The 14,591-nt window shown below is 38.2% G+C and overlaps 1 protein-coding gene across 2 annotated transcripts in view; it reads left to right on the top strand.

The window, feature by feature from the left end:
* LOC126356019 (sphingosine kinase 1-like) overlaps positions 1-14,591 on the top strand; it is a 433,028-nt gene that overhangs the window by 409,113 nt on the left and 9,324 nt on the right. For both annotated transcript variants that reach the window (XM_050006672.1, XM_050006671.1), the window contains 3 exons: positions 3,634-3,754; positions 6,723-7,012; positions 12,841-13,066. In XM_050006672.1, the coding sequence (XP_049862629.1) occupies positions 3,634-3,754; positions 6,723-7,012; positions 12,841-13,066 (637 nt within the window). The remainder of the gene's footprint in view (positions 1-3,633; positions 3,755-6,722; positions 7,013-12,840; positions 13,067-14,591) is intronic.

Here is a 14,591-nt window from a genome sequence, read left to right as displayed (position 1 = left end):
TCCAGTGCATGAGCCATGGTTATTGCCTGTTGGTTAGGCATGGCTATGATAGCTATAAAATGAGAGGAATGATTGGTAATTATGAGCACATATTGATTTCCTGTTGTTGTGTGAGCAAATGGTCCACACATGTCAATTCCAATCACTCGAAGAGATTTATTAACTTCAGGTAGTTGTTGTAATCCAATATTTTAGTGGCTTCGATCCACTCTTAGGGCACGTGGAATGCATTTCTTGATGTAATGCTTGGTATCTTGCTTGCGTGTCATCCACCAGTACGTTTTCACCACTCTGCGTTCTGTTGACCTATGTCTCACATGACTGGACATAATTGACTCTGTCAGTCCATTAGTTTGCAACCCACATCTTGTTTGCCTGTAAAGGAGACCATCTTCCATGCAGAACTGGGCTGCCTTGTGAATCGCTGACAGTCTGAGTCACGACTCTGTGCTTGTCTCCAAATGTTAGCATCAACACCAGCACATTCCACAGTGTGAATTTAGTGACTCAGTCTGTTTGCATTCACATGTGACTAGCCCAAACGATGTATCACTTCATAACAGAATTCACTATCTTGTCATATTGCTGGCTGGATCTACAAAGGACTAGTAGATACTGAAGTGCTGTGCTAATCCATAACCACCTTGGAACATCTGCCATGCAAATAACATATGAAATATGTTACACTCAATATGAATGCAAACATTTACTTTTTCTCAGCTGAACTTAGCTGCCTAGATACATATGCTAAGGGATGTTCATGCACATGAATTTCCTGACTCAGGATGCAGCCAAGAGTGAAGTTGCTCCAATCACAGGATAATATGAACAGTTTTTTGAAATTGGGAAAAACACAAACTGGAGATGAAGTTAATAAGCCTTTTAATGTTTGAAATTCTGCTTCACAGCTTTCATATTACTGAAATTTTACCCCATCTGCAATGACCATGTAAGCGATCTTGCAATTTCCACAAAGTGCAACACGTATTTTCAGCAGAAAGTCAGCAGGCCAAGATATGACTGTAATGCTATGAGAGTAATGCCAAAAGTAAGGTCTCCTATTTTTTTTATAAGTACAAAACTCTCTTTGTGTGGCAGTTGGTCACTCTGTTATGAAGAGTGCTTCAAGCATTGTGTGTAAACATGTGCACACCACACTGAGGTGCTCAGTCTTGGCTTGGCAGCCATTGAGAATGGAGCTCGCGTTGGATGTTGCCGCCAAGTGCGAATTGCACGCAGTTATTCTGTTTTTGAACGCAAAGGGCACTGCGCCAATTGAAATCTATCGCCAATTGATGGAAGTGTATGGTGAGTCATGCATGGATGTCAGAAATGTTTGTAAGTGGTGCAGAGTGTTTGCAGCTGGTCGGACCGAAATTCACAATGATCGGGCCGAAACTCACTACGAACAAAGGAGCGGGAGACCGTTCTTTCTGAGAAGACAGTGTTGAAGGTTGAACAAAGCATGCGTGAAGATTGGCGGATCACCCTGGATGATCTCTGCACCTTGGTTCCTGAGGTTTCCTGAAGCACCGCTCACAGAATTTTAACGGAAAAATTGAACTACCGGAAGGTGTGCACTAGATGGATGCCACGTCAACGAGTTGATACTTCCCGCACATTTCTTCACTGCCTTGCAGCCGAACAGGACAGCTTTCTGGACTCAATTGTCACAGGTAAGGAAACCTGGGCATACCACTTTACACCTGAGACTAAGCAACAACTTTCTGAACAGCATGGTGGCCAGCTGGTACAACATGGGCATACAAAATCTGCCACAGCGTCTACAAAAATGCATCGACAGAAATGGTGATAATGTCAAAAAATAGCTAAATGTTGAAGCTGTAAACTGATGTAAACCTTTGTAGAAATAAACAGGTCTATGTACTTGTAAAAAAAAATAGGAGACGTTACTTTTGGGATTACCCTCGTTTAACTGAAGTAGGTGTTGGAAAATTTTTCACGGCTTCCACTAGATGACGGACAGTGCTTATGTCATCCTGTCCAATGATGTGCCATAAATATGCACTTCAAGCAAAATAAAATGGCATTTCTGTAAACTAAGTGGCTGTCTTCCTGAACATAATCAATCAAAAATTTCATACAAATATAGGAGATGTTGTAGAATGTCTTTAGCAAAGCATTATATCATCTAGATAACACAAGACACTGTTTTGGCTTTAAACCATTCAGTACACCATCCGAAAGGCTCTTAAATGTCACTGGCACATTCTTTAGTCTGAAAAACATGAACTGATACTGATGATGTCCAGACAGGGTGGAAAACACAGTTTCTGTCCAATCTTTGGGTGCCATCCCCAACTGATGATATCTGGTGCTAAGGTCCTTAGTCATGAAGTACCTACATTGCCCTCAGATAATCTAGGATGTCACTTATTGTAGGCATAGGGTACATGATCTGAAACAATTTTATCATTCAATATACAGTTGTCACAACAGAATCTATAAACTGGTGAATTTTTCATACAGTGACCACAAATTCTGACTGTGGACTGGTACTATGTTCTGTGATGCCTTTCCTGCTTCATTCCCTGTTGGAATAAGATGCTGGCATATTGGTGTGGCAGGCAGAGGTCCAGGAGTGTCAAATAGGTCTTTGTATCTACGAATTCCTGCAACAGCTTCCTCACGCTTTCTCTGTCTTTTCTCTGTAAAAGTGCTACTTCTCCCTTCATTGTGGGCAAACTGTAAGACTGTTCCAGTACTGCACAGTGATGCAAGAATTTCCTTTCCAATTTTTCCTCATCCACTGTTTCTAAATTAGCTGCCTGTACACTGTGTGGTAGTTCCCCATCCTCAGGGCTGAAATTATTGATACATAATAGTACTACTTTCTGTCCTTTACTTTCCTGAGCGTGGGACAAGGTACATCAGAGAAAACACTGAATTTTATCTGTTTTATTTTATTTTATTTTTTAATCCACAGTACACGATGAATTTAGTGACAGATCATCTTCCGTTTCAACCCAGATCAACCTTTCATATGATATGCCATGAACTAACAGTTTATGCGGCTCCCTTTGTCCTGGAGATGTGCCGTGGTACTGTGATGATTTACCGGACCTACAACCAAGATGAAACAGAGTCCCATCCAACTCTATAATACACCGCCAACCCTTCCACTGATCACATGATAGTGTGTCATTAGTGGGTTATGCCAAAGTCTTTGGTCATTACCGTATTTTGTAAGGTATTGGTGGCTGGGTGTCATAAGAGGCAGGAGGTCACTTGCAGTAACCGTTCAGAGTTGTCCAGGTGCATGGTCTGATGTAACAGTACTTGGCAGGGTGATAGCCACTGCTGTGTGTCCCTGATTCTCCACCCAGTGGCTTCCCCTGGCCCAACCTCTGTATCAAGTCTTGGGTTTCTACAGTACACTCATATTTAAAAAAAGAAACAAAGAAGAATCTGAATAATGACATTTCTCAACACTGTCACATGAGACTACTGTCTTGACTCCCATTGCTTCTGCATGCAGCATGGAATTACATTTTAACTTCTTATTTCTTCTTACTTTATTTTCTTTGCCTATATTGCTAGGCTTGTTATCCCACAAGTCAACCCATTTTCTTCATATTGTACAGAAAAGTAATGAAGTATTTTGTCTTGCAGATAATGTTCTCATTCCTATCTGTTGGGTGGGGATTGCTGTCCGATATTGATATTGAATCAGAGAAGCTGCGAGCTATTGGAGGCCAGAGGTTTACTGTATGGAGTGTGGCTAGGCTAATAGGTAAGAGAAAATCAAAGTTTTCAATGAATTTGTATTAAATGAACAGTTTGTGCATCAAAGGGACAAAATAATTTTGACACTATTTAACACATAAGTATAGATACTACATTACATTCTTTGTACAGAGCTAGAGTATAGTCTTGCATGTCAAGAGACTGACTAGGTACATAGAGTATGAATTTAGTAGCCCAAAGACTGAGATATAAAGCAGGCCATAACACAAAACTGGCATATCTTACCAATCAACATAGAATTATTAAGATAAAATGTATTTAACAGTTATGAGAATGCCAATATGTACATTTTTTCATCCCAATATTCAAATTAAGGTTAATAAAATTATCAGCTCACTCACTGATTCCTTCAATATTACTACAGGGTGCCCACAATTAAAGTTCCAATTTAAAAATATTTTAGAAAGAGAACCACCACTCAGATGAACAGCATATTATTGACGCAGGGGGAAACATCATGGAACAAAAGAAAGTAACAAAAATTTTACCAATAGATGGCACTGCAAAGGTCTTAACGTAAATGGGGTCGCCCACAAATGATAGATTAATAATAGTAAAACGGCTATGATTTGAGTTATGTATTACACCATCTGTACTCTTCAGTGCACATGACTGCACAGTTTTGGTTGTCAGCAGTTGTGGCATTGCTAGTTAAGTGAGCCCATCCACCATAGCAAGGTCATTCCACATCAAAAAGAAAAACTAGGTTTTTAATTGTCCTGAGGCCAAAAACCACATAAAAAGCAAAATGACATTGGTTTTTAATTGTCCTGGGGCCAAAAACTGCATAAAAAACAAAATGACACCAGTTCCTAATTGTTATTAGACTGACACAAGACATGTTCAACATGATATCCACTGTTTTCTTGAAAGTTGAAATCAAGAAATAGCATGTTCCACCCCAGACTGGGGTGTGACATTCAGAATGCATTGTCCAGTGCCTGCCTTTGGTTCAGTTATGTTTGTGACTGGAACACTGAGCACTATATCTTTCACATAACTGCACAATCAGAAGTCATCTGGGTTAAAGTCAGGTGATCTGGATGGCCAGGCTGTAGGGAAATTATGGCTGCTAATTCTAGCATTTCCGAAATGCCTCTGCAGCAGTTGCTTCATTGGCTGTGCAATGTGCAAAGGAGTGCCATACTGCATGAAAATGATCATACCCCCACATCCACACTGTTGAATATTTGCAACGGTGTTGGTGCACAAAAGACTTTCACGGTATTTGCCAGTGATGATACAGGTAACACGAACTGCAAGACTCATCTCAAAAAATGATGCCATCAACTTGCACTACAGAGACATTTTTGCAGAATGAAGTTGAACCAGTCGACGTATGGGCAGATTTTCTGTTTCACATATTCTGCAATTGTGGATATTGACATGTCCTTGGAGACGGAAATGGGCATCGTCTGTTCATAGAATGTTCCTTGGCCATTCATTGTCCACTTCCATGTGAGCAAGAAATTCTGGAGTGAATGTTTGTGCTGCTGGCTGGTTGGCAGAAAGCAACTACGGAACATAGGTGATTTTCTCTGGATAGCAATTCTGGATGTTTCATAGAATTTTATGCAGTGTGCTCACAGGCATGTACATACAACCTTTGGGCACTTCCCTGTGCACTGCATGTTTGCACACCACTACTCAGGCCCTCCTACAGTGCTGTGGCCACATCTTTGACAGATTTCAGATTCAACTGCTTTTCTCCTTCTGCAGCATTGCACTTCAAAAAACCTTTCTTTTCAAATTTTGTAATCATTTTCTCCAGATCATTAGCAGACATCAGACCAATGCCTTTTTTTCATACCACTGAGTGGCCAGGACTTCTGAAGGACTACTGGTACACAGTCACTGTTCTTATAAAAGAGAGATACCAGCATCGCATGATCCTTCAAGGAGATAGTCATGTTGGGCCTTGTGCTGTGCATCTGTTGGTGTGCATATTCTGTTGCTTATGGTGCATCTGTTGGTCAAATTTTCGTTATTTTTTTTCCCTTTTTTCCTGTGAATTTTCTCCCAATGTTAGTATTATGCTGTTAAAATTTGACATCATTCTGAGCAGTAGTTCTCTTTCTACAGCATTTTAAAATTGGAACTTTAATTATGGGCACCCTGTATATTATTCACTTATATAAGTAATTCAAAGAGGCAGACAAACTCTCCTTTCATGATTGTGTGTGCAATAGTAAAGCACCATATCACAAAGTTGTTTTATTCCCTTGTCTCCTCCCACTACCTCTTTGCTATTACTTCTCTCTGTACTCCCTCTCCTACTGTTTCTCCACTAACTTAATAGACCTGTTTCTCCCCTCTCTTAACAGATCTGCCCCACTCCTTTAACATTGCTCCTCCATTCTCTTACTACTGCTCTCACATTGTCTTATTCCCTTTCCCCATATTGTATGCCCACTCACCCTCTCTGCATCCCCACTCTCCGACTTTCTATCCTCCTGCTCTTCGCTTTCTGTTCCTATCTACCCATCCTCTTCTTCCACCTGCACTCTCCTAACTATCTCTCTAAACTTTTCTGCCTTTCCATTCCTTACCTCCCTATATGCCTATCATTCTCATATATCTTTCCATTTTCCTCCCTATCCATTCACCTTCATCACCTTCTCCCTTCCTCTTTTTCTTGCTTCTGCTTTATCTCCACTTTTCCTTCTCCCTCATCCCACATCATTGTCCCTCAACTACCTCCCTCCAGCCAAACTCGCACATCTCCTCTGCCTTCTCTATTCCTTGCCTCCTTCTCTAATGTTTGCATCCTCTTCTCTCCACTTGAATCATTTCCAACTGATAGGTTCTTATTCACCATATCCTTTTCAAATATGTAAGTTATCTAATTTGTATAAATTATATCTTATAAAATTCAAATAGCTAACTGAAACAATCAAAAATCTAGGTAGCTGTTACATGTGACTAAGAACATTTGACTTCTGACCTGTCTGCAGGGCTGCGGACTTATCGTGGTCGTTTGTCATATGAGCCAGTTGAAGATGGACTGACAGATGATAAGAACCGCATACGACCCAGTGAAGCACTTCTCACACGGAGTTCAAGCCATTACCCCACTGAAACAGTCTCTACAATGAGAGAACACACAAATGGTGTCCCTTCTGAAGGGCGTCTGCAGGCCATGCATGCCAGTCGGAGTTTTGATTTTGGTGCGCTTCCTGATGATTTCCTGGATGAACCAGACACTCTCACCGATTCTCTTAGCTTGGAGACAGCGGTGTCTCAGGTACATATTGCCTTTTTTTTCCCTTCAATATCACCTTACGGAAAGTACAATAAAGTAAACTTTTTTCCCCTTAGGTTATTGTGTTCATTGTGAATGACTGTTTTATTTATCAAATTTTCTTCCACTGAGGTGGTTGTTATAAAATTGTTGATACACAAATCATTACAGACTAAATTTAAAACTCAAGCATCAAATATCATTACCATTGCCCTCATCATCAGAAAACAAAAATACGTCTGCCAATTTGTGTCCATGGTTCTCTTTCTATGTACATAGCCATTTGCTTCCATTTCCATAACGGCAGTCCAGAGTCTAAACTATGGTCTCTGCCCGTATTACTGTCAATAGTTATGATATCCAAATGAGAGTGGAGCCATCCCCAGCATCAATGCAATGTTTATATTGCCTTCTGTTCTATTGTCCCACCATCAGCACACTGTTCTATGTATTAAGTATATTTCTGTTGACAGAAGATTTTTAGGTTGACTCTATAGCACTGCTGATATTTACATCGTGTGAATACTGATGAGCTTGCCGCTTTGTATTTTCAGTTAGATTTTTTTGTGTAAAGTGGGTAACGTGACTTGAAAAAGGTGTGCACTAGATTCTGCAGAGGGAATTAAGAGAAAAAGTAGCGGCTCATATAACAAGTGTATGTCTTAGTGAAATATTAGAGACCTTATGTCCTTTGTGCAAAGATTTAGGAAAGAATGAACATGTTATAATAGTAAATAGGTTAGGAAACAGTATTGAGAGTGATCTGGTAAGGATAGTTTTCACAAAAAATCATACAAATGTTGAGATTACTCCTGATATGAAGTTTTATGGTCAGCATCAGTTGAACAACTCTGTGTGTCAGGCAAACAGAGTTAGATCAATTGCATCTGTCAGTTATGGAATTTAACACAATGTTATGGACAGTAGGATTTTATATGTCATGGAATGTGTCTCAACATGATAGAGAAACGAGGTGTTGCTACTTACATTAAACATATTGATTGTATTGTATTGTATGTTAACCGGGGACCTAGAAATGACGGAGAGGCTCTGTCCCTGGCAAAGTCGCAGAGGTCCACAACCCCACGATGAATACCACAGTCTACTTCACCCCTCCGCTGCCCCACACCGAACCCAGAGTTATTGTGCGGTTCTGCCCCCGGTGTACCTCCCCAAGGGACATCTCACACCAGATGAGTGTAACCCCTATGTTTGCGTGGTAGAGTAATGGTGATGTACACGTACGTGGAGAACTTGTTTGTGCAGCAATCGCCGACAGAGTGTAGCTGAGGCAAAATAAGGGGAACCAGCCCACATTCGCCGAGGCAGATGGAAAACTGCCTAAAAACCATACACTGACTAGCTGGCTCACCAGACGTCGATACAAGTGCACCAGGCAGATTCCTGCCGGGGACCAGGCGCTCCTTCCCACTCTGGAAAAACATATTGATACTCTTTAGATTTTACAGTGATCATCATTTTAAAGCTTTTATGTAGAAATGGAAATTCATGAAAATCAGTAGTAACAGTAACAATATACAAAGTCTAGCTATTGAGCTATTCATAAAACTGTTTGGTGCATTATTAATTTTTTTTTTTTACTTCTAAACAGTATGAAATAATATCAAGGTTTAAATTTAAATTTTCGTGAGCATATTTATTCCACAGATATACTTGGACATCTTACCACATCATATAATCAAATTCCCCTCATAAAATTTGAAGCTAAAATTATAAGAAACAGCAAGTTTATAAATTCATTGAGCTTGTATAGAAATGATATAAATCATTTCATTAATAGCATCTCATATGATGATACTCAGTTACTGATGTTTAATGTCAAGGTGCATGATATAAATGACACTAATTGGAAAACTGCAGTAGCAAGAAAATAAAACAGTGAGAGAACTAATGCTGTAACAGCCAATTGTCTCAAACTCCATCCATGGATTCTATTTCAAACATCGAGAAACTCGAGTGCTTTTACCATCAAAAGCTTGAACAGTGATCATAAAATGCAAAAAGTAGATAATTGAAATTGTTGTTCTTATAAGAGCATGAATGAAAAGTATAAAAGGTACCACATTAGCCACAGACTCAGAAAGGACAATACGTCAAGGAAGTCTGTTATCACTCAGGCAATCAACGTTGTCATCTTTTATGAGCTCAGTGCTGACAGAGCACCTCAAGATGGCCGTCTAGAGCAGGCCTGTTCACCAATCTGCTCATGTGCACTGGGTTCTGCTCACATGACAGCAATGAGAAACCAGTTGGCCCACAGACATATGGTGGGGAAAGGAGGAGTGAGGGTAAGGTAGGGGAGGGAGGTATCAGAACAAGGTAGCTTCACTCTTCACAATGAGTCTTAATTCTGCAACCAATAATGTTATGTTATTCATAAATGTATCGCTTCATGGCCACTCATTAATGCATTTTGTGGCAAATTTATTTTTATAATTGTTGTATTCATGAGAAATGACAATCAAATGAAACATCTTTTTTTAATATTTTGAAGAAGTGAAGAACTTGGGTCAGCGAAGTACAGAACATCAGATTTCTTAAGACAGATGGAGCCCAATAAGGAATGACATTTTAGGACAAAATGTAAACTGACAGACTTGATTTCATTTCAATTTTCTTTATACATTACACATAGAAGCAAAGAAATTTCTTATTTTACTTTTAACTAAAGTATCACTGTCTGTCACCACTTTTGAGTACTGCTAATTCAAAGACAAGCTTTTAACTTAAAAGTCTGTCAGTGAGTTTAGTGGGTAAGGTTTCATTCTTTTCGTCATGGAAAGAAGTTGTTTGCACAAGTATGTAGACCAAAACAATGACATAATCATTGCTGCAGGTTTGTTAAGTCATGGAAGTTTATGATGAGAAAATAAAACACTGCGAGATTAGTTTTGTAATAAAACTTATAACACAACTGTCACACTTTAGGTCTAAAAGTTCTAACTGTAGCTCAGTTTCAGTATTGTCAACATCAACTGAAAATCAGTGAAACTGCACAATGCTGTGCAAACTGGAAAGCAATAAGGTAACTTGCTTGAACTGCAGATTCATTTGTTGAGATCCCTCCTGAAAATGAAAATATATCTTCATAGTGGAAACATTGGGATAAATTATACATTTCTCTGCTTCCACATGATTAATACTTTCTTTAGCCACATCACGTAATAGTGCTTTCTTTAATTTCTGCTTCTCCCTTCTTGCTCTTCACATTTGTAAGTATCCATAATCCTTTGCACCGAAGATATTGCAATTTTTTTCATTGTGTTCAGAGCTTTGAAATTAATTAAGCATATTCAGATATCATTACATACCATTAATATGTAGCAATCTGGCTCTGACATGTTCTAAATTGATGTTCATCTGTCTGACCATTATTTTGAATTTTCTAACCCAGCCATCACGCTACTTTTCATGTTGTAAAACTGCTGCTCTCCACTTGGCATGCTGTGCCATAAATATATAATTATTTTCATCTGTAAGGCTACGCCAAACGTAACTGTGGTCATTCCTTTGAAGGCAGCGCATTTGTTGCACTTCCTCTGTGCTATGTAATGACGTCAGACCACCCCATTTTACTGCTAGTGCTCGCTCCCCAGGCAGCAAGCGAACTAGAGTGCTCTTGCCTGGGTAGCCACACCCTGAACAGAACTGCTCTAGAGTACCATTAGTTCAGCTGACCTTGAAGGAAATTGATATAAAAATCCACATTCTTAGGATTATCTAACAAAATGTTTAAAGCATTATATGAAGTTGATCTATTTAAACAATATCTCAGATAACAGAAAGTGGAACGTTAAGACCTAAAAATTGTGGATGTTGGAGTATGAGGGTATCTCCTAAGCCACCAACCATTTGAAACTGCAGGAGAGAGACAGCACTTGGAAATGAATATCAGGCGCTGAAGATTCCAGCATTCAGACCAATCTTTGTTATTGATAAAACAGTTATTAAGTCACATTTCTAATGTGATTCCACTCAAGAGATTGAGTGTTATGTTAGACGATGTACATCCCATCTAGGTCTTCATCCTGGCAAAAGAGAAGCCAAATGTGATGTTAAGGAACTCTGTTTTATTTAATATAAATCATTGTTTCTAATTAATGTCTCATGTTTTGGGATGAAGGGGAAAAAAAGCTTTGACAATGTTGTTGGCTTTACATACAACTACACAATTTTATTTTGATTCCATTGTCTTTGTGGCCAGTGTTTTCTGTCTTTATGGTAAAAATTTGACATATGATGGTATCCAGCTGGAGGCAATTGTTTTTTCTCTTGGTCATAGCTTTGAAAGCATGATCATACAATGTATGATTGGAGGCACAGAAAAGAAAATCACTACTGTTCAGATGAGAACTGTAGTGAAGATAAGAAAATTACTTTCAGCTGGAAATCATTACCATGAACAGGAAATGCATTTTTCAGCATTTTGCAATGTACATGTGCACTCATGGTTATGCTGTAAGGCATAAACTCCTTGCTGAGTCTGTAACACTATGTGTGAGCACTTCCAAGTTACAGCAATTATCCAACTTAGTCTTTTCTGGCAACAATTAGTTGCTCCAATACATGGAATGCTGTTGTGTGTTAGCGGTTGAGTGCAGAGCCTATGTTTTAAAGTCAGTGACAATGTGGCCAAAGAAAACATCTCATTCATTATTATAACACCTCAGGAAGTTTTCTGCTTTTCTGTTAGTATCATCAGCAAGGACAAAGGACATAGTTGGAGAGTAACACTCAAGATGATATGCAGGTCTCTTTGTGTAATTACTAGATATCAAAACTCAATTATAATTACAAAATTGTTGCAGCAGTCCTTTGGATCAATTTTTCAGTAAGTAATGATGCTCTCTTTATTGTTCATTTTAAAACTTCTGATGTCCTGAACTAAATACTCAAACCTGCACACAAGCCAATGATTCACTGATTGCCTTGTCCTTGAAAATGTTTCAGATTTGTATGTTTGTTTGCATGGCCATCTGCCACTGCAGCTATTATATGTTAATGGTTTTGTCATCTTAAGCTACCACCAATTGAAAAGCATATTCCACCAGACATGTTTTTCTTCTGTGGTGTTTGGTGTTTTTGCCTCCAGTTTACATGGTATGAAATTCACTGCCTTTTTCTTTGTTGTTAGTGAAGGCTGAGGGTCAAAACTTTTGTCTTTTTTGAACCATCCTTTCCTTGCCCTGAATCTGTATTTTTTAATATTTCAAAAAAGTGACATGAAAATAACACAAAAAAAGGTTTTCATAATTTTTAAACATGCTTTTTCTTGTGCTACATTTGTGTTTTTTTCTATTCCACCTTACTTTTGTGAACATCACAATGACATTATTTCACTCAACACACTAATCTCCATCACTCCAACATTCTGAATACAGAATTATTTATACAAACTTGTGCTTTTCTTCTTATTTTCTCATATTCTTCTGTGCTTAGCAATTGGGCTACTTTTATAATTCAGGCAAATACATTACCTCATTTGGCATTCGGACACAAGTTCACATTCCACAATGGCGTAGAGTCCACCCACATAAACCAAAAGCCCCACACATACAAATAAACCTTACCATACTCCATGTAATAAGTGACTAATACTCTACTTTTATTTCAGATCCGCTGGTGTGTTTTATTTGTGACAAACTGCATTGTTAGCATTTAGGAAATAACAGTGAGGGATTTTCTACTTTTTATTTTTAATTTGCTTTGATTGGATAGTTAACATAGTGTGTTTCTGCCCACTGCTCCTAATTATGGTTAATATTTACAAAACAATTAACATTGCATATCTTTTTTGTGTCAAACATTAGGGCATGAGTGACCTGGACAGTCCAGGATCAACAATGAGGCCACGTCTAGACAGCTATTACTCAGCAAATTCACGCTACAGTGCATACTTTTCAACTGCAGACTCAAGTTACCGATCTGTGGATGTGACAATAGCAGGTGACGGTAGCCCGCATGTTGTATATGGACCACCTTCACGTTTACCAGCCCTTACACAGCCAGTGCCATCACACTGGAAGACTATTGAGGGTATGTGCATGATGAACATGATATTAAAAAAATGAAAAAGTAGTCTGTTTGAAGTTTTGCATTGGACATTCACAATTTCTTAAATTAGTTATTGTAGCAGCCACTGAAACCAAAGTAATCTGGTAGCATGTGTTCAGTTGGCTGGAAATATTTGGACTGGACTTAATTTTTATCCACCAGTTTCATTGAAATGTGTATTAAAAAGATTATCAAAATTACAGATTCCATTTTTCATTATTTTTGGCTGCATTCCTAATTTGATTTTCCATCCCTGTATCATACTCACAAGAATTACTCATAAGTGCCACTTTTCCATGTGGAGGTAAAGTTTTCTTTGCATATGTCTTCTTACATGAATGATAAATGTCTTTGTGCTTACCCATTGCTCAACACCTTCAGTACACTCTGTTCATTCCAGTACTGATATCTACAAAGGTTTTTATAAATATCTGGTTGTGTTAGTTATTGATAGTTTAAACTTGTGTAGTTTTGATTTTTGGTAATTAAAGTCAGCAAAGTAAATAAATGCATTTGATTAAACAGTTTGTTCTTTGTCATTTATCATAAAGACATACAGGACAGCCAAAATTAATAGTTTTGGTTCAAGCCACTCTTTTTCTTTTAACTCTGCCTTCCTGAAATCACCAAGTGTGGTGGAACAGTGGTTAGCACATCGGATTTGCATTACAGAGTTTGGAGGCAGTTCTTATTCCCAACTAGCCTTCTATTTTCAGATATTCTGTGGTTTCTGAAATTATAAAGGAAAATACTTTTGTGGTATGATTTTCTTACCCCAGTCTGAGCTTATGCTCTGTCCCTCATGACACCATTGTCAATGGGATGTGAAACCAATCTTCCTCGCCTTGTTTTAAAAATCTGTGTCAGATTAAACACCTCAGTTAATCATACTTCTTGTACTGACTCCTCTATATGATTAATCTCATTCTGGTTTTAGTTGAAAGACTGACTTGATGCAGCTCTCCGCACACCAGTCTGTCCTGTGCAAACCTCTTCATCTCCAAATAACTACTGCAGCCTACATCCATTTGAACACACTTACTGTGTCAAGTGTTGGTCTGTCTCTACAATTTTTAGAATTTTCTATATGTGTAGGAAACTAGAAACAAAGAAAATTTCATGTTACCATCTCATAGATTAAAAATTTATTGCTAGACCATTCAGTAGATGGCTATGCAAATTTATAATGAATTAAAAATGAAAACTTTCACTTGCTTTGCTGAGAAGAAAATTAAATGCCAGTATTTTTATTGTCACAGAATTTTTGAATTATGATAAAGCTATTGGGTCTTCAAGGCCTGTTTGGAAGTGTTTATTGTTTTTATTTGTGTAGGGTAATGTAATATCCTTGTGAAGATGATTGTACATTAAAATTAATTTAAATATTTTGACTTTTTATATCTCAAAATTATATTACTCATATTTAAAAGTCTCGTGTACATTAAATCAGTGATTTATGTATGTACATAATGAAATAATAAAATAGTGATTCTCTTTTCAAGACACT

The sequence above is a fragment of the Schistocerca gregaria genome, chromosome 3 (assembly GCF_023897955.1).
Source record: "Schistocerca gregaria isolate iqSchGreg1 chromosome 3, iqSchGreg1.2, whole genome shotgun sequence".
Lineage (NCBI taxonomy): Eukaryota > Metazoa > Arthropoda > Insecta > Orthoptera > Acrididae > Schistocerca > Schistocerca gregaria.
The sequence above is the reverse complement of the archived record's forward strand: the minus strand, read 5'-3'. Positions and strand labels throughout refer to the sequence as shown.